The sequence below is a fragment of the Siniperca chuatsi genome, linkage group LG19, assembly GCF_020085105.1.
Source record: "Siniperca chuatsi isolate FFG_IHB_CAS linkage group LG19, ASM2008510v1, whole genome shotgun sequence".
In the NCBI taxonomy this organism is placed as follows: Eukaryota; Metazoa; Chordata; class Actinopteri; order Centrarchiformes; family Sinipercidae; genus Siniperca; species Siniperca chuatsi.
In genome coordinates, this window is record NC_058060.1 from 15,712,098 (window position 1) to 15,730,209 (window position 18,112).

The 18,112-nt window shown below is 40.6% G+C and overlaps 2 protein-coding genes and 1 long non-coding RNA gene across 9 annotated transcripts in view; 2 read left to right on the forward strand and 1 right to left on the reverse strand.

Moving 5' to 3' along the window:
- The window catches only part of LOC122866299, a 14,023-nt gene extending 8,855 nt beyond the window's left edge, over positions 1–5,168 (forward strand). The window contains exons 2-3 of the long non-coding RNA XR_006375668.1: positions 3,729–3,856; positions 5,064–5,168. This is a non-coding gene — a long non-coding RNA (uncharacterized LOC122866299). The remainder of the gene's footprint in view (positions 1–3,728; positions 3,857–5,063) is intronic.
- ccdc191 (coiled-coil domain containing 191) overlaps positions 1–6,539 on the reverse strand; it is a 15,689-nt gene extending 9,150 nt beyond the window's left edge. The window contains exons 1-10 of one of the 2 annotated variants that reach the window (XM_044175730.1): positions 6,268–6,538; positions 5,692–5,780; positions 5,561–5,599; positions 5,224–5,359; positions 4,958–5,110; positions 3,660–3,838; positions 2,651–2,874; positions 1,593–1,737; positions 1,293–1,483; positions 814–1,063 (exon numbers count right to left, since the gene is read on the reverse strand). In XM_044175730.1, coding sequence (XP_044031665.1) covers positions 814–1,063; positions 1,293–1,483; positions 1,593–1,737; positions 2,651–2,874; positions 3,660–3,838; positions 4,958–5,110; positions 5,224–5,359; positions 5,561–5,599 — 1,317 coding nt within the window. In that variant the 5' untranslated portion in view covers positions 5,692–5,780; positions 6,268–6,538. Of the gene's footprint in view, positions 1–813; positions 1,064–1,292; positions 1,484–1,592; positions 1,738–2,650; positions 2,875–3,659; positions 3,839–4,957; positions 5,111–5,223; positions 5,360–5,560; positions 5,600–5,691; positions 5,781–6,267 lie in introns of both variants that reach the window. The other variant, XM_044175729.1, reaches the window with a different exon arrangement.
- A 308-nt stretch (positions 6,540–6,847) lies between these two features.
- The window catches only part of qtrt2 (queuine tRNA-ribosyltransferase accessory subunit 2), a 66,203-nt gene continuing 54,938 nt past the window's right edge, over positions 6,848–18,112 (forward strand). For 3 of the 6 annotated variants that reach the window (XM_044175748.1, XM_044175749.1, XM_044175747.1), the window contains exons 1-7: positions 6,848–7,432; positions 7,518–7,573; positions 9,544–9,620; positions 10,319–10,528; positions 11,472–11,671; positions 13,873–14,042; positions 17,984–18,098. In XM_044175748.1, the coding sequence (XP_044031683.1) occupies positions 7,215–7,432; positions 7,518–7,573; positions 9,544–9,620; positions 10,319–10,528; positions 11,472–11,671; positions 13,873–14,042; positions 17,984–18,098 (1,046 nt within the window). In that variant the 5' untranslated portion in view covers positions 6,848–7,214. The remainder of the gene's footprint in view (positions 7,433–7,517; positions 7,574–9,543; positions 9,621–10,318; positions 10,529–11,471; positions 11,672–13,872; positions 14,043–17,983; positions 18,099–18,112) is intronic. The other 3 variants (XM_044175751.1, XM_044175750.1, XM_044175752.1) reach the window with 2 other exon arrangements.

Here is an 18,112-nt window from a genome sequence, read left to right on the forward strand (position 1 = left end):
CTTAATCTTTACTGAGCTCCAGGAATCCTGATATATAAGCAGCAGGGGCCTGATAGTGAGTATGGCCTCTTTATTGACCCCTCCACCATGAACTCCTGCAACTCCAACTTCATCTCCTGTTCAGTTTCTTCTGTCCCTCGAACTGTGTTCCACCATCCTACACCTCTTATTCCTCTCTAGCATTCTTTCCATCTGCTCTATACCTTCCCATCCCTGATATTTACTCCTTCTTTCCTGCTCTCACTCTCCAGAGTTGTGAATATTTCAGCAAGAAAAGTTTGTCTGCCTGGCTGACACACTGAGAAAGGTTCAGGTCATCCCATGCAAAGAGAAGATTTGGAAAACAAAACGTTTTATTCAGTTTAGTCCCAAACTTATTTATAATGAGGCCTTTAGCATCACCTGGCAAGGCTAGGACTGATGTTTTAGTCAAATGTGATATTTCAGGTTGTTTTCAAGCATTAACAAAGAGAGTTAACATTTTAATTCAATTAAATTTTTCAATTCAATTTTATTTATATAGCACCAGTTCATAACAGAAGTTATCTCATCCCATTTTTGCTATAGAGCAGGTCTGGACCGTACTCTTTATAATAGTAATTACAGAGACCCAACAAATCCCACCATGAGCGAGCATTTGGCGGCAGTGGCAAGGAAAAACTTCCTTTTAACAGGCAGAAACCTTGGACAGAACCAGACTCAATGGTGGGCGGCCATCTGCCACTGCCTTGTTAGGTTTTGAGAGACAGAGAGGAGAATGAATCCCTGTGCATTGTTTCTGCTGATTTGAGGCTCTGTGAGTGCAACTCTTACTTTCTCCATGCTCTCTGGTTGGTTAGATGCCTCAAGAGGGGCCATTATTGGCTGATAAGTTTGGGTTTCTGTGGCCTTGAGTTTGCCTGTTGATGCAGCATTGATTAGGGCAGCCATCTTCCGCCGGGTCTCCTGCTGCCGGGCCAGAAGCTGTCGTTGTTCCTTCTCCATCCGACACCATAGCTGCCACGCATTCAGACATCGCCGTAGCAACCGCCTTCGGTCACTCTCCACAGCCAGCTGGCATTGTCTGGATGAGGTAACGAATGTGATCGTATTTTTAACCCTCAATTACTGCTTGGTCAGGGTGACAGGATATAGGCTACATCAGTAAGTGTCTTCTAGAAATACTGTCATAATTAATAGTCTAATTTTGAATATAGGTAGTAATTTACATTGCGTCATTTGTGGTAAAAGGCAGGATTTATACAATGACAGGTTAACAGGACCCTTTAACGTCATTTCTTTTTGGTTCTTGCCTGTTTCCAACTCGTAGCTCCTCTTCTGTTCTCACCACCTCTCGCTGCTTTTGTTCTGCCCACACCACTGCCCGCCACGCTCGCCATGCTCTCAGCTGCCTCTTCCAGTCGCAGAGGGCCATGGCCTTACCCAAACGTAGCCTTCTGTCCAACACCACTGAATACCATCCAGAGAAATGCCTCTGCAGACACTAAAACATGTACACAAATGCATGCAAACATGCAGGCCCACAAGTTAAAGAATTTACATTTGCTATACCAACCTGCAAATACATCCACACACACAGTACAGGTACCAACCTTAAGATTATGCATGTAAACTTTGGTTTGAATTTTCTGTTCTTTAAATAGTCTCTCTGTTTCCTGCTGCTGCTGTTTTGTGGGAAGTGGAGGAGCTGACTGGAGGCTTCTGGCTGCCCTCTGCCCTTCCACTCTCTCCCTTTCCCTGGGGAATAAACATACATATACTACTTAGTCTACCGGGGCAACATAAAGAATAGCAGTCATCCCCAAAAGTTGCAGTAAATAAATGTTTTTTGTATATGGAAAAAAGAATAGACCTAAAAAATATGTTAAACAATCACATCACAGTTATTGCTAAGTAAAAAAATTCAAACACACATACTAAAAAACATCAAATACATATTCCCATGTTTTTCCATATTTGTACACCATATCTCCTGGAATCGACCCAATTGGTTATTTTTCTCTTGCTAACCTCCTGTTAAATTCTCATGCCCTCGAATGTTGTACTTGTACGTGTTGAGTTAATTTTTCAGAACTGAAAAATCTTTTTTTATGACCAGACAATAAAAAACCCATCAATGAGAATACCTTAATGACAAAACCAAAAAAATACCCTAAAATAACCTAAAAGAACACTTTGGTCCAGACTGAAATATGTCAACAACTTCTGGATGGATTGCCTTTAAGTTTTGTACAGACATTAATGATCCCCAGACGATGAATTCTACTGACTTTAAAGATCCCCTGACTTTTCCTCTAGCGCCACCATGAGGTTGACCGTTGAACTTGTCTTGACAACTATTTCAATAACTGTTCATCTAGTTCCATCATCAGGTCAAAATCTTTATTTGTCCAATACCTGCTAAACTAATGACATTCCCATCAGCCTCAGCTGTAATTTGAGTTTAGTGTATTAATAGTTGTTTGGGTCAGGGAGCTGGCTCAGCACAGGCTCACTTCTCAAGAGGTTAATCCATTCAATCCACCATAGGAAGGTGGAGCAGGCAAGATCACATACAGCGCAATCAGACAGGAGACTGAGAATCATTTCAGACATAGGTGATTGCTGTAACCACTTCAGCAGAGGCCAGTGGTTGCTATGGATACCATACCTCTGTCGAACCAGCTGTTCCAGGCCTCTCCTCTCCTCCATCTGACGTCGCAGTCTCACCATCTCCTGCTGCACCATCTCCTCCTGCCTCCGAGCCTCCTGCTTCTTCCTCGTCTCCTCCCTTTGCTCCCTCCTCTTTGCCTCCTCTCTGGCACCCCACTGAGCCTCCCTCTCTCTCTGTTGCCTCTGCCTCTCAGCCTCCCGCCGGGCCCTGTTCTCCCGCACCTTCAGTGGCAATCAGTAGCAATTAGTGTAAATGAGAACACAACCTGGGTGCCCATCATCCCAGCTGTTATTAGGGTCCGAACAGAGACCGCTGCAGGAATTATTTTTCTTTGTCCAAATGAATCTTATTGAGGGGCTACAGGTGCTCGAAAACTCACAAAACTTTGCACATGTGTCAGAAGTGGCAAAGATTTACATCTCATATGGGTCTTGGGCATGGGTGTGGCAAAATGGCTCGCTAGCGCCCCCTACAGAACAGCCCCTGCGGCACGTTTCACCTAGATGTACCAAATTCGGGAGGAAAATGTATCACGTCCACATGTTTAAAAAAAGAAAAGAAAAGAAAATAGAAGCCGCTTGGACCCAAACCCTAGCATAACAACAGTCAACAAATCAACAATTAGCATAACACAATGTTAGGCCTGGTGAAGTGTGGTTATTATGTCCAGAGACTATGATGAGCAGGAGCAGCTCTTACACTAAACATAGTAATAACAAGACGATAAACAACACGAAAACACCTCACTGTTCTAGTGTTCACAAATTTGATTTCTAATCAATTTCTAATCAACCAGACTCCTTCTCCACAATGCTGTGGTAGTTGGCACACTTTCTTATGTGTTGCGGTAAATTGTTCCAATCCTTGGAGGCTCTGGCAGAAAAAGCAGATTGGCCAAAACTGCTTTGTCTTCTAGGAGTAAGAAAATCTCTAGTTGTTGCTCAGTTGTTTCCCTCACTGTGACAGTTTCACATCTCTTATGCAGCTTGAGGAATTTGAGACATACCTGCAGGTGTCGCGCTTCCATGGTGACGATCGGGTTTCTGAACTTCTTCCTTGTTTGTCCAACATCCAGTGCCAGTTCCTCCATCACCCCAGAGTCCAACACCTCTTGCTCCATCAGGTCTTGTAGGAAGCTGTTAACAGTGCTGTGTTCTTCCTCCTCAGCCAGACAGTTGTACAGATCTAAGTATTTTTGCACAGGTGAGTGTGAAAGAGTAATATTATATCACAACTGAGGAGTTTTCAAAACATCTGTTCCAGTGATTTTCGAAATCATATGTACTTTAAATACTGCTGGACATTTTGCAAAGCATACAATAAGTTTATAGATTGATTTCCTTCCCTTTAGACAGCTACTGATTTCAGTTCATTTCACCACAGTGTGAAAATCTATGTGTCGAGACTCAACACTTGCTTGAGATAGATAATCTATTACAGTAAGCATTTAGTTAACCATCAATGTTATATATTATGTTTTCAACAACTATTGTAGTGCAGGTAAAACTCATGGAAACTTCATGATGATAAGATTTGGAAGTCACTTGTTGAAAACCATTGCATTCACAAGTTATAGGAGTTGTAGGACTATATGAAATACCAATAGACAGGACATTGTGAAAATAAATAAATAATGTGTAGCCTCTTCACAACATTGCAGTTTGGCATTCAACTCTAAAGTCTTCAAAGAAGAAAACAGAAAAGACACAGTCCTGCATACAACTGCGTTTATGATAACTTTGCCAAAAAGAAAGCTAATAAAATGCTCAGTGTGATAAATTTCTAATCTCAAGCGAGTTAAAGGTCTCTGCAAGTTGATTTACATACTGCAGTGAAATCAGTTCAAATCACTGAGTATCTGTAAAGTAGGAGATGAATCTAAAAAACTATGATGATGAGTATATGATGACATAATTTGTTGTTAATTAGTTCAAATATGAAAAACCATTGGTATAGTCTGTAATTCTTAATGTTACCTGAGTTACCTAGAGTATATGACCGTAGTATATAGTTGGTAGTTAGATACATACTGTATCTCTACATATGTTTTGATTTAACCTTGAGAGTAGTTCTTTATCAATATGACCTGGGTTTGAAGATTCCCTGTGTGCTGGTAGTCGGGCAAACTGAGTTTGGAGTCAGGGTGACACGATAATGACGACATTTTGGCTTGTGATGTCAAATGTAAACCTCCCACTTCTCATTATGGCCAGGAAAGCCAAATTAGAATTGGTGTTGATTAATTAAAATAATGAACCTCAGGTTAGTTGGACAGGTAACACACTTTTCGTCCTTGCTTTGTACCATCAAAGTTGCTGTAGTTCAGGGCAGCAGGCTGAGCACTAGCCAACGCAACAGGGCTTCTCCTCTCAGCGGAGCTCATCAGGTCATCGTCCTCCTCTATCTCCAGCTCCAGCCGCAACTTACTGCTCAGCCAATCACCAAGAAGAGCCTGAGCTGCAAGAGGAAACCACCCAAATATCATTAAGCCTGCTGCTGCACAGGTTCAGCTCTATTATAGGTAACACTTCTCTAGAGACACCTATTATTCTTTTTATGGGCTGACCTACCTTCACTGTAAGCGTCATCATGGTCTCTTAACTGGTCAGAGCTTTGCAATGGTAAAGCCAGGGTGCTGGTTCCTGGATGAGGTTTCTTGTGGGAGAAGACTTCAGATATAGCAAACTCAGAAGCCATCTCCACACGCTGGGGACAAGGTAATAGGTAACAGACTAACGATTATTTTCATTATCAATTAATCTGGTGATTATTCAATTATCTGTTTAGTCTGTAAATACAGAAAATACTGAAAATCAGTCCAAGGTGACATCCTCAAATTGCTTGTTTTGTCCACCAACAGTCTAAAACCCAAAGGAATTCAGCTGCACCAGCACATGTTCCTCTCACCTTCCTCCACTGATCGATATCACCATTCTTCACATGCATCTGTTCATGAAAGAAAAACAATTTCAAGTGTAAGCTGATACTGTTTGCAAGAGAGACCACCGAGCCCATGAAAATGCTGATCTCATGGTCACCTTTGCCTGCTTGAAAATGCCCAGCCAAGCTCAGACACCTTGAGCTGTGGGCGCAGTGTGCAAATTGAGGGCTGAGCCAATGCCGATGTCTGCGGATTAATTCACAGGAAAGCTTAGCTGTTGCCTTAAATCAGCAGATTATTTCAAAATCATTCCCCAGACATCCAGAAGTTGGTTCTTTACTAGCAGCGATTTAGCTATCTCTGTTTCAGGCTGCAGGCATGTGAGTATGTAAGAAAGGGCATCTGTATGACATTTCTCAACCATCCCCTGACATGAGCTATGCCTTCATACATAGTATTAACGCTGATGTGCTGCTCCTTCATTCACAAATCCAACAGGGAACGTTTAACATTTATGTTTTACCTCTCCAGGGATTTGATAATCCTTAGGGAAAATGTCTGAAAAGTAAAAATTGACTGAAAAAATATTTCATGTTTTCCCTTTAGATAAGAGAACGTGTTGAGGTGAGCACCTTGGATTTATTATCTAGAATAGTCAGCCCCCCCCCCCGAACTAAATATTATAGAAGCTGTATTCCTCTCAATTTAACATTAATCCAAAGACTAAACTTACCTTGACTGCAGATGTTTTACTCTTGCCGAGCCTCCTCCACCTAAACAGGTGAGGATTGTGACCTGGGAACGTCATTTGTTTAGTTATACACCTTTACTTCTGCTATTATAATATAGACCCGACCATCATTACAGAGTCATCGTCTACCAACAGGATACGCCATCCACAAAAGCCAACGATTATATATTTATATTAACAAAAAGTGTTCAGAAGTCACTACAAAAAGTCCAAGCAAAGCGCAGAACCCGTACATACAACTGCCATTGAGTTGGATCACATAGGATTCTGGGTAATGTAGTTAATTAACCGTTTTTATAGGCTAATTGTCGCGTCAACGAAGCATTTCAGGACTACGTGTCCCACTTGACTTTGTTTGTAGTTCAGGCGTCTCTCGGGTAACCATAGCAACGTTGTTCACTTTTCTAAAGGAGCCCATATTGCGTTTAAATGTAACGAAACTTAAAATAAATCCAACAACACAAGTTATTTAGGGGTTTGTATAAAGCACAACACATCAGATTGGTGTTGTGACCAAAAGGAGAGGCACGGCGCTATTTTGTAGTTTTCAAAGTGCCGCCGCGGCGGGTGATGACGACATATTTCCACGACTTGTAGTTCCTGTCAGGCAGTGAGTTTTGTAGGTAAGCAAATGAAACATGCTATCAAAAACGTATATAATTCAAAGCAGCACAAATGTGAAGGCATAGGTTTTCTTAACGTTCGGCATCTAAGAGGAGTAAACGCCTTAACTCGACGAAAGCTTGCGTAAAGTCGTAACACGTGATTGGTTAGGCTAGTTAGCTACGTGGCTAATTTCACATGCTCTTTTGCAAACGTTAGTTAGCTAGGATCACTGCCATTCAAACTCGTCGTGGTTTAGGTATTGTACGTTAGTGTAGTGCAGTTAATCTTGTTTGGAGCACATCGACTGCAGCAACGTTACTCGTATGGCTGGCAGCAGGATGAAACTGGAGCTGTCCCGTGTGGTTCAGGGCAGAAGTCGGCTGGGTGTCCTGAGGGGGCTCGGCAGGACGGGACAGCACTCTCTGGAAGTCCCGGGGTGTCTGCTGTACACACACTTTGGCACAGTGCCCCACCTCACCCAGGACACACTGCACACCCTGAGCAACCTCCCATCTGTCACTCAGGTCACCCTGTCCAATATGTAAGCTAAACTCATCACACACACACACTGAACTCTCTCCAAAATCTAACGCCCATCTGCATCACGTTTTTATTTTTCCCTCAAGAGCAGAGCACCAAGAAGTGTTGGAGGAGTTTAAGGATGGATTCAGGAAGTTTGCAGGTACTTCTGTTCAGTCACATTTTTTTTCTTCTTCCTCTCTCCTCCCTTAGTAGCAGTTATATTCCAGAGAGTAATCAGGAGAAGACAAGAGTAAAGAGGATAAGTTGGGACAAAACAGCATTGATTAGACATAAATTATGATGACACCCAATTCTATTCCAGTGAATTCAGATTTATTCTATATTGATGAAAAGGTAATACATCATCAGCTTTTTAACTAACATCAAGTGTTAAAATCAAGTGTTGTATTCATATTAACACAGCAGAACTTTATTTACAGCCACCTAATAAAGGCACCAAACTAAGCAGGCATCTTCAAATATATACAACAATGTTTAAACTTTTTCTTGCATTTGTTGGAAACATTGTTGGAATTGCTTTAATATTTGCATTTAAATTTGTAACTGTAAACATGTAACTGCAAATTAGTATTGACAGCTGTTAGTAATCTGATACTTAATATTGGCCAAAACATTGGATCAGTTATTAGAGAAAATGATTTATAACTGAGTATTAAATCAAGTAACAGCATATGTCATATGGCAACCGTAGCCACTCAGTGCTGAAATGCTATTTCAAGCAAAGTGTGTTCATACAAATAGTTTATTAACAGATTTGTATGTTGAGATTTGAAGTTTCTTCTGGACCTTGAAACAACAGATGACAAAAACAGTCTCACCACAAGTGAGCTAACCCACTAGCTGTTTTATTCTTCCAGTTTCAGCTTTAAAGCCAACATGGATGAGAAATCTGTAAAGTCTGTGTGATACAATCAAAAGCTCCACATCAGCTACTGAGTGGACCTTGTGGAGTGTCTTTGTCAGCCTCTTTTTTTTTATGTGTTTAAGAGAGAAAAAATAGTATTGGATTGGGGTCCGTATTAGCAGATACATCAAGTTGTGATATTAGAAATGGAGAAAGTATTATCAAGAAATCCCACACAGTAGATTTTGAATACACCCACACACATAACATACTTTAAAATGACCATGTTTCTGAACATTTACAGATCATGAAAGAGGGTGTGAGTGTAAATATCTTTCTCAAAGTCGACTTTTTTCCTCCCCTTTAATGGACCAGTCAATATGTCTCTGCTGAAAAGCATGGCATTTGAACTGTGTTTAGACTCTGTCTTTGATTGAAGTAGCGTTGGTAGTCATTTAAAACACTTGTCAAAACAACAAGTAAAATCTGATCTGTATCACTCATCTCCATGTCAAAGATGTAGAGGAGGAAAGGGAGTTTGTTGAAATATTTTGAATGAACCTTGTTGCGGTTCTGCTCCACTGTGATTGTTATTTAACCCTCTGCATTAGGCATATTTTAAATAACAGCCACATCTGAAGAACCTCTGCCAGGCTCAAAATCCTGTATTGGTGTGACTAGTTGATACATGTAAATTAGAATATATGAACATTATTACCACTGGCTAAATTGGAATGACAAATTGCTACTAAATATACGGTATGTGTTGAGTTCAATATTGAAAAGCTAATTAGCTCCATGAGCCTGACTAAAAAGTAGTGCTGTTCTGAGTAATATTTATATAAATGCCCCAGAAGAGTGACCTCATTCAGCTTTGCTGTACAACAGTACAACAGTTGCCTCAGGCAACCAAATTTGAAATTAGAAATGTAATCACTGTGGTGCCACTTGTTGTAAACTGTCAGGGGATTACTACAGTGCAGTCTCTTAAGTCCCAGCAGGGAAGAGCAGTGATTGAATAATTAGAAAGAATAACATAATTTGCTGCTATTAAGCCTTTTGTTTTCTCACCTTTTGATCATCTGCTGCAGCTGGGTTTTGCTGATAAGACGACACCTCATTCCTCTCTCCAGACTCAGAGTCGTCACATTAACATGTAGAAATGAAGCATCACCTTCCGTCACCTTGCTTCGTGCACGGCCTGTAACCCTTTGTCTGGTTTCATTCTCTGTGAGTGATACGCATTGATTTTTTGTTTTGTGCAGGTCTTCACGATACTGTGTTGTACTGCTCGCTTCACGACCCTGCGACCTTCTGCCCAACAGGTTATACCACTAACAAGGTGAGATTAAGCTTCTGCTTAAAGGAATATGATCCACATGTTGGGAAATACGCTTATTCCATTTTATGCCGAGAGTTAGATGAGAAGATTGATGCCACTCTCCTTTCTGTGCCCAAGATATGTAGCTGGAGCCCCCAGCTTGTTAGCTTAGCTTAGCATAAAGACTGAAAACGGGGAAACAATGAGCCTGGCTCTGTCCAAAGGTAGCAAAATCTGCCTACCAGCACCTCTAAAGCTCCGCAGTGAAAAAATGGTGAGGTTTTGGTTTTACGGGGGGTTATGCGTCGTACTATTTCTTGGCCCGGGAGCAGTTGCTAAGCAACTAGCGGAGACTACTCCCGCCCAAGAAATAGTTACATATAACACATAAGCCCCCATTAAACCACACTTTGTCGTTTTTACAGTTTGTTTTCGTTAATTACTGGTAGGTGAATTTTGTTACCTTCAGACTGAGCCAGGCTAATTGTTTAACCTTGTTTCCAGTCTTTATGATAAGCTCAGCTAACCAGCTGCTGTGAGATTGGTATCGATCTTCTCATCTAACTCTCGGCAAGAAAGCGAATAAGCATTTTTCCCACAATGCTGAGTTATTACTTTTTAAAGAGAGAAATATCCTAGTAAAATTCTAGCCCAGCAAATCTATTGTTTTCTCTCCAACGTCCTTTTACATGAAAATGCCCTCTCTGGGTTGTTATCAGACGGTGTCAGTGTGGGGCAGCGGTGGGCGGATAGAGCTGACAGTTGCCAAGTTCATGGCTCTCCAGAAGACCGTGCAGCCAGACTGGTATCAGAGCATGGCAGACGGAGAGACGTGGCAGAACAACACCTCTCGCAAAAGGGTCCGAAAGTCGGTGGATCGAACTCTCACCCACTTGGACGAGTGTCTGCTGGTGCACCAAAAATCACAGGTACACACACAACCGGCAGTCTAAACACACGCACTACTGTTCTCTTACATTTGTGAATCAGTCATGCACGGCACAAGCACACGGGACAAGGATGGATGTTTGATATTTTTGTTGTCGCAGGGGCAGCTGTGCTACGGCTGGAATCAGTGAGATAAGGAGGAATACATTATCAGTGGGTACATAGATTATCAGTGGGTAGGTGTGTAACGGCTCAGCGTCAAGCATGACTAATGAAATCAACTGTCTTTCTTTTAAAAGCAGTGAAACGCTACCTCATTTCAAGATAGAGAGAACAGAGTGAGAATTGTCATGAGTTATACATATGACACCTTAACTCACTTGTGCTTAAGAGGAGATATACATAAATGTATTGCTCTAGTCCTAGGAGATCTGTAGCTTAATTTATAGGAAGTAGTTTATTGTTTCTTTGGTTTTCGGTTGCATTGCATTTTTGTGTCTTTTTAATATCGTTTTATATCATGTGTGCATTTCACTGCCTGTATGTCTTTACTGCATTTATGTGCTCTTCTGTGTATTTCATTGCCTGGGCTGCAAAACCAAATTTCCCTCAGGACAATAATTGTTAAGTCTAGAATGATGTTGAGCAAAGAGCCAAACAGAACCAACAGCATACTGCAGGTAATCATCAGCTGCTTGATTGCTACCAAGCTCTACTCCCCACCCCCCACTGTGTCCTCTTCGTGATGTGCAGTCAACTTCATGTCAAGTCACCAAAATGCAGAGGGGTCTGGCAAGAATATAACCACTTTTTTGTTTTTTTGCACAAACCTGATCACACACCATGTGTGGAAATAAGCTCTAATCTCTAACATCTATGTTTCGTCAGGTTTCAGTTTAAATTTTCCCTCTACTTCTTGTTCTTCTTTCGATCTTTCAGGGTTTCTTTCTGTCAGCTGTTTAATCACCAATCTGTCATTTCCAGGAATTGGAAGGAGTGGAGGTGTTCGGGGTGGTGGAGGGAGGAGACATCCTGGAAGAGAGGCTGCGCTCAGCCAAGGAGACGGCCAAGAGGCCTGTGGCGGGATTCTGCCTGGACGGCCTCCAGACGGGCACCATGGACCAGGCCCTGAGGACCCAGCTCATCACTGCTGTGACCAAGGAGCTGCCTGAGGACAAACCCAGGTCAGCACTGCGTGTGACTTGTGATAAATGTGTTTTACTGATTACAGTTGTAAGGGGAGATTTTTTTCCCACACTCTTCCCCAATGTTTAATTGAAAAGCACTCACTGAAGACATAAAATCAACTGCTACCAAACAAAAGGAGGCATAGTGGGTGGGTGGACAAACAGTACCCTCTATGTTATTCATTATCTAGACATCAATAAGAAAGAGGCGTGCCATGTATTTATTCACCAGTTTAAGATCAGCCTGTACTCTACATTTATTCTATAAAAGGCTTAAAAATGTCCATTACCATTTTAAAGTGATATATTAAAATAGATTACTTGGTCAAGTATTCAATTTAAGGCTGCAACTAACGATTATTTTCATAATTGATTATTCTGCTGATTATTTTCTTGATTAATCACTTGGTCTAAAACATCAGAAAATAGTGAAAATACCAAATGTGACATCTTCAAATGTCTTGTTTTGTTCACTGCCTAAATATATTAAATTTACAATGATATTAAACAGAGAAAAGCGGCACATATTTATAAACCTCTAACAAGGGGATGCTCAATATTTTTTACTAATTACCAAAACGATGACTCGGTTATGAACATTGAATAGATTAATTCTTTGCAACTGATACATACATTGATAAACTATTCATTCATTTGATTCATTTTCATTTTTAGTAAATTAACAAAGTAGTGCAGCAGCGTAGTTTGAAGTGCAGTAACTGATGCCGTTATGGCCGTGTGTGTGCAAAACAATGTGATTCAGAGACTGCTCAATCAGTTAATTATCCTGCTTGATTGATTACAAGTGAAAACCCAGCAGCTCTGCCGTGCTCCTCCCAAACCCTCTACATGCTCAGTGTCAGTAATAGTTTAGCATTGTCTGCTGACAATGATTGCCCCCCCCACCCCCAAAAAAATGCACTCACATTTTGTCATTTTTAAAATACAAAATTTACAATGTCAAACCAGTTGAAACTAACAATTGTCCTGGCTAAAATATACGTTAAACAAAAACAGACAGATTTTACAATAAGTGACCGTAAAGCAAGAAGTTTAAAGGATTATTTTGTGGTGGAGACATGAATTTTTCCCTGTGATAGTGTCAGATGACTGACAGCAAGGAGAGCCTGATGAAGTCTTGTATAGCATCACACATACGACTGTAATGCTAAAACAGAAACTTCGACAAAAAGATTATTTAGCTTTGCCATTTTTGAATAATCTGATGAATATGTCGAGTTGGTTGCTGTCTTTCCTTTTACATTATTAATTGAATTAGAGCTGAAAGGATTATTTCATGGGTTTTGGACTGTTGGACGGATAAAACAAGTCATGTCACCTTGAGCTCTGGGAGCTTGTGAGCTTGTGATGGTCACTTTTGTCATGTTAAAGGAATCAATGAATCTAATAATTGTAAAAAATAACTGACACATTCATTTAATGAAAATATAACTGTAAAACAACTGTACAACATAATCTTTAAGATTAAAACACTCAACTCGCACATGATTTTTAATCCTGTGGAAGGAATATTGCATAATAATAAATAGCTTCTTCTGAAGATATCAAAAAGAGTCCTTATGTCTCCAACCAGACTGACTACACTGGCAGAGTACTATCCCCTTTTAAATGCACAAACTTTCTCTAGAAGTTGCTGGTTCTCCAATCTACATAAGCCTGTAGCCTTTTCACTGGAGACTGTCCCACATGAGCGCTCCTTTCCTGGGGGGTTATGGAGGAGCTCTGGCAGTGGTTCTGAAATTGAGAGAGAGGACCTGTGAGAAGCTGTAGTCTGTATCCAGGAGCTCCCTTTGAGCCTCTCTAAGTTTGAATCTCGAATACCGTGGGACACTGGCCCTTCTGGTAGTTCTGGCTGTTAGGAGATGCTACTTCCTACTGGAAAGTGGAGTGGAGTCATTATCAAATGCTAAATTGGGCTTGACCTTGACGCCTACAGGCAGAGAGTCCGAGGGAGCCAGTTATCTGGAAGCCCAGGAAGAGCGAAAGCACAAACACACAAGGGTGCACATGTTGTTAGAGGGTAGAGAAATGCTGCCTGTGTTTGTGCGTGCCTCTAGCAGTAATATGTTGCAGGCGTTTGTGTGTTGCATTAATGTTTATGATTTATTTAATTTTTAATTCAGTGCTTGGCTTTTGTGTGTGCTTGTTGGCTGTGTGTGTTTGTGCGTGACTCTCAGACTGCTGCAGGGTGTAGGACGGCCTGATGAGGTGCTAGCATGTGTGGAGGCTGGCGTGGACCTGTTTGAGAGTTTCTTCCCCTTCCAGGTGACGGAGCGAGGCTGTGCTCTTTGCTTCAGCTTTGACGTCTCCCCGGACCCGGAACGCGCAGGTAGAGCGCCCCCTGCAGGTGTGGTGAATAGCTGTGCTGAAGCATAGTTTTGTTACAACTTTTGAAGTTACATCATTCAGATGGTAAATCAATATCTCATACAAAGCTAAACCAAAGTAATGAAAGAAAGTTTAACTTAAGATCAATAGATATTGATATATTAATTTATATATGTGGTGCCTCAGCACCAAACTCAATTAATAAAACAGCCTATTTCATTGTTAATGATTTTATTCATTCAGCTTGTTAACTTTCAGCTGTTCTAACATTCCCATTACAAATGCATCAACCCCCCTTCACATTATTGCTGCTGAAGAATTCCCATTACAAATGCATTGTCATACTCTGCAGTGCTCATATTCTTTTCTGAGTGAACGGCTGTCTTGTTCTTCTCAGGCAGTAACTTACATAACACTCACTGTGTTTTTAGACATGTAGCGTTTAAATTAAAGCACACAGAGGTTTAATTTAAAAGGGGACAATGGATGGGTGAGGGGTAAAATTAGATATTTTGGAGTTTTGGCAGCACTTCATCGCTTATATTAATAATTATGCTCTTGTCAAACCAAATGACCTTTCAGGAAAAGAAACCTTGCCCAAAGCCACAAATTACTTTTTTTTAAAAACGCAAATGTGATGGAAATTGGAAATTACCCTAAAAAGATTGAAAACACTGGCGTTTCTCTTCAAAAGCTTGCAATATATGCCTAGAGCAAACTGACATGTCACTAGGTAATTTAGGAGTTTGGGTAGGGGGTCTCTCGTGATAGACGCATTTGGATGAGAATGAAGCCTGAATGAAATGTGATTGTACTAGGAAATGTGATTCCTCTTAGCATAATAGTTCACTTACCATAATTTCGGTGGATAAAAGAGATGCGGACAAAGCAATGAGAAAAGATTTCTTGTTGTAAAAATATTTGGGGATGTCATGAACAGAGAAGTATGAATGTTGATATGAAAGCAGGGAAGGGGCACCACTTTAAGGTCATTAATGGTACAGAGTCATAGTTAACTGATGAAAGCACTGAACTGAAGATTAAAGATGCCCAATAATCAGCCTAGCAGGAATATGTTAATTTCTATAGGATGTTGAGTTGAAAATGTTCTTATATCTTATCTGGTTCTTATACAGATGTAAAGGGGAATTCATATCCCAGCAGAGAGGCTGCACAGAGTTTTCTCTAATTACACCATCTTTAACCAGACTTTAATGGTTCAGTGTAAAGACCTTGCAGAGAGTCTAAACGAACAACCTTTCATCTACTTACGATTTGATGAGCAACAAGAATGTGTGTATCTATGTGTGCGTGTTGTACTGCAGATGATTGATTGGGATTTATTGTGCATTGAAATCAGAGCTGGATCTAATGGCTAAGCGAAATCATGTGTGTGCTTGTCTGTTTGTGTGTAGTGGCTGGTGTGTATTTTCTAGCCTCAGGTCAGTTGAAATAATTGGGTAGAAAGAAACTCAGCAGGTGAAATGAAATCAGTGGTGTATCTCATAACAGCTCCAGTATGGTGACAATGAAGTTCTGATTGTTGTCCCAAGTGAAAAGCTAAAGAAGTGTTATGACAAGAGCTGTGAGAAATGCACAGACTCGGCCCGCTGATGACTCTGAGCTTCATTAAAAAGTTGCGCTAAACTTGTATGACAGACAGAGGGAAGTTTGGTATCCGGCAGCATCTAGTGTCGGACAGCGATAATCGATTCTGCACAGGGAGCTTAATGGAGTTCAGTGGAGGTGAGAGCAGTGATGGTGTCAAGTCTGAAGAGAAATTCTAAATCCCCTCTCAGCCAATTACAAGGCCCCATGAGGGGGTGTCAACACCCTCACTTCTCAGTTATGGTCCTTTTTGACACAGCAGACCATATGCTAATTCACCCCCTTCCTTCCTTCCTTCTCACCCTCTCAATGTTCTCACTCTTCCTTCCTCCATTGTTTTAGAACTTTCTGTTTTCATCATCCAATCTTTCTTTTCTTTCCTTACTGCACTTCATCCACCTACAAAGCCAAAACACACATATTTGGTCAAAATTGAGCTAAGACCAGAATTTGTTTTACCATAATATAAAAAATGATTATGCCATAGAGATGTGTAATTTTTGGGGAACAAACAGCATTTGTAAGAACTAGAAAACCCAGGTAAAACCCAAACTGCAGAACTACGGCTAGTTATGGCTAGCAGGTGAGTTAGCCTTACCTAAAGCTAATTTTCCCACGTTTTCCTGTTTCCTGTAGTTGAAAAATCTATTTTGCTGCTCCAACATCTAAATAATTGCATTTGTTATACCATATAAATAAGGCAGTAGCTAAATGTAATCATATATAACCAGATAAACTAGTCCTGTTAAACTAACTAGCATAGCTTATCAGAGAAGCAGTAACTGCCATCTCTGCAGCCTCTGGCGCGTTATTTTTTCCCCTCCTGTTTTGCATCAAGTCCTGCAGATTGACTAGTACTCTTTACTTTGACGCATCCTTGTGATTGGATGCTAGCTGTGAGGGCAGCTCTGCCCCTAGGATGATCCTAGGGGCTCCCTCACCTGTGACTTACTGCATTCATTTTCTAAAGATCTGATTAGTTAATTTACCACACTGACGCTAATACTTCTGATAATAAGTTAAGATAATAAGGACAGCTTTTTTCCTAGATAAAATAACAAACGTTAGTTTAACTGAAATGCTTTAATTTTAAATAATTTAACCTATTATGTTATTTTACACAGTTCTCTAACCCCTTGTTTTTCTTGATGGTAACACATGGTTCAAGACTGAGTGTAATATGTTCATTGAATAAAGTTGTGGTTATGAATACATGATTTGCTGAGAAGCAAATGTTATATGAACAAGGTGTTAAATTTAGTTGCATCCCCTCTGTAGATATAAGGATTTAAAATGTATTTATTTTTGTATTATTATTATTCCATTATCGTCAACCTCAGTTGCTAGTGGGACTTGCCGAAAATTTGACAGAAAAACCCATGGAGCTAGCATCCAATCACAAGGACACGTCAAAGTAACAAGCTAGCCAATCACAGCACAGTAGAGTGGGACTTGACGCAAAATAGGTCAGAAAAAAAAGTGCCTCTGACTCCAGTGGAATTCACATGATTTGATGCGGTTGAACTACCTTTTTAAATCCCATATTTAAATGGATTTCATTAAAGATTAATGGTAAAAAAAAGTTGAAACAAGAACACATTTTGTTTGCGTGTGTGTCTTCCCTGCAGCCTTTAGATGTCCAAACATCGAGTGCAGTATCCAAAATGTTTTGTTTTGGTTAATTTATGTAAGGTCTGTGACAATGTTTAGTAACTTCAAGGTCCTTTTTTCTCAACTTCACCCCCCACACACACACACACTTTGTTTGTTTATACACTTTGTTGCCCTCTGCTTCACCCGTTTGTGCTAAACCCATTTTGCTCTATTGTTGCCTTTTAATCTCTATCTTAAATCATATGCATTGCTATGGACCACTTTCTTCCTTTTTCTCCCTCCCTCCTCCCTGTATTTTTCACCTTCACCACATCCCCTGTGTCTGTAACTAGCCAGATAGTTTGGTGTACCCTACAAAGAGATACAAAACAACTACAAACCAACTGCAAACAAACAAGAAAGAGACACAAGATGCCTCTTGATGGTTACTTTTCTCCATTCCCATTAAATTAAGTGAAGTCACCTTGCAGTGAACACCCATCTGTGTTTGACAAGTGCTGGTAGTCAGAACATAGCCAGTAAGTGATTATATTATAATGGCGGAGAGAATAGGATAGGACACAGCAATGGTTAACAGGGGTCATGCTACAGTATGTGTTCACATTTTTTTTCCGCCGCCGGGCTGATAGAGCGCTGTGGTTCTATATATAGGGATGTATTTTCCACTGAAGGATGAGATTATGGTGTGCATAGATTGTGGTGTGCTGGGATTAATTAAATGTATGTATATTTTGGCAGTGCTGGAGCTGGATGAAGAGAGGGACACAGCGGGGGAGACGCAACAGAATGGAGGTCTTAATCTTGATGATCAAACACAGATGACATCCTTTGAGATCAATCTCAAAGACAAGAGGTTAGTGGTAGCTA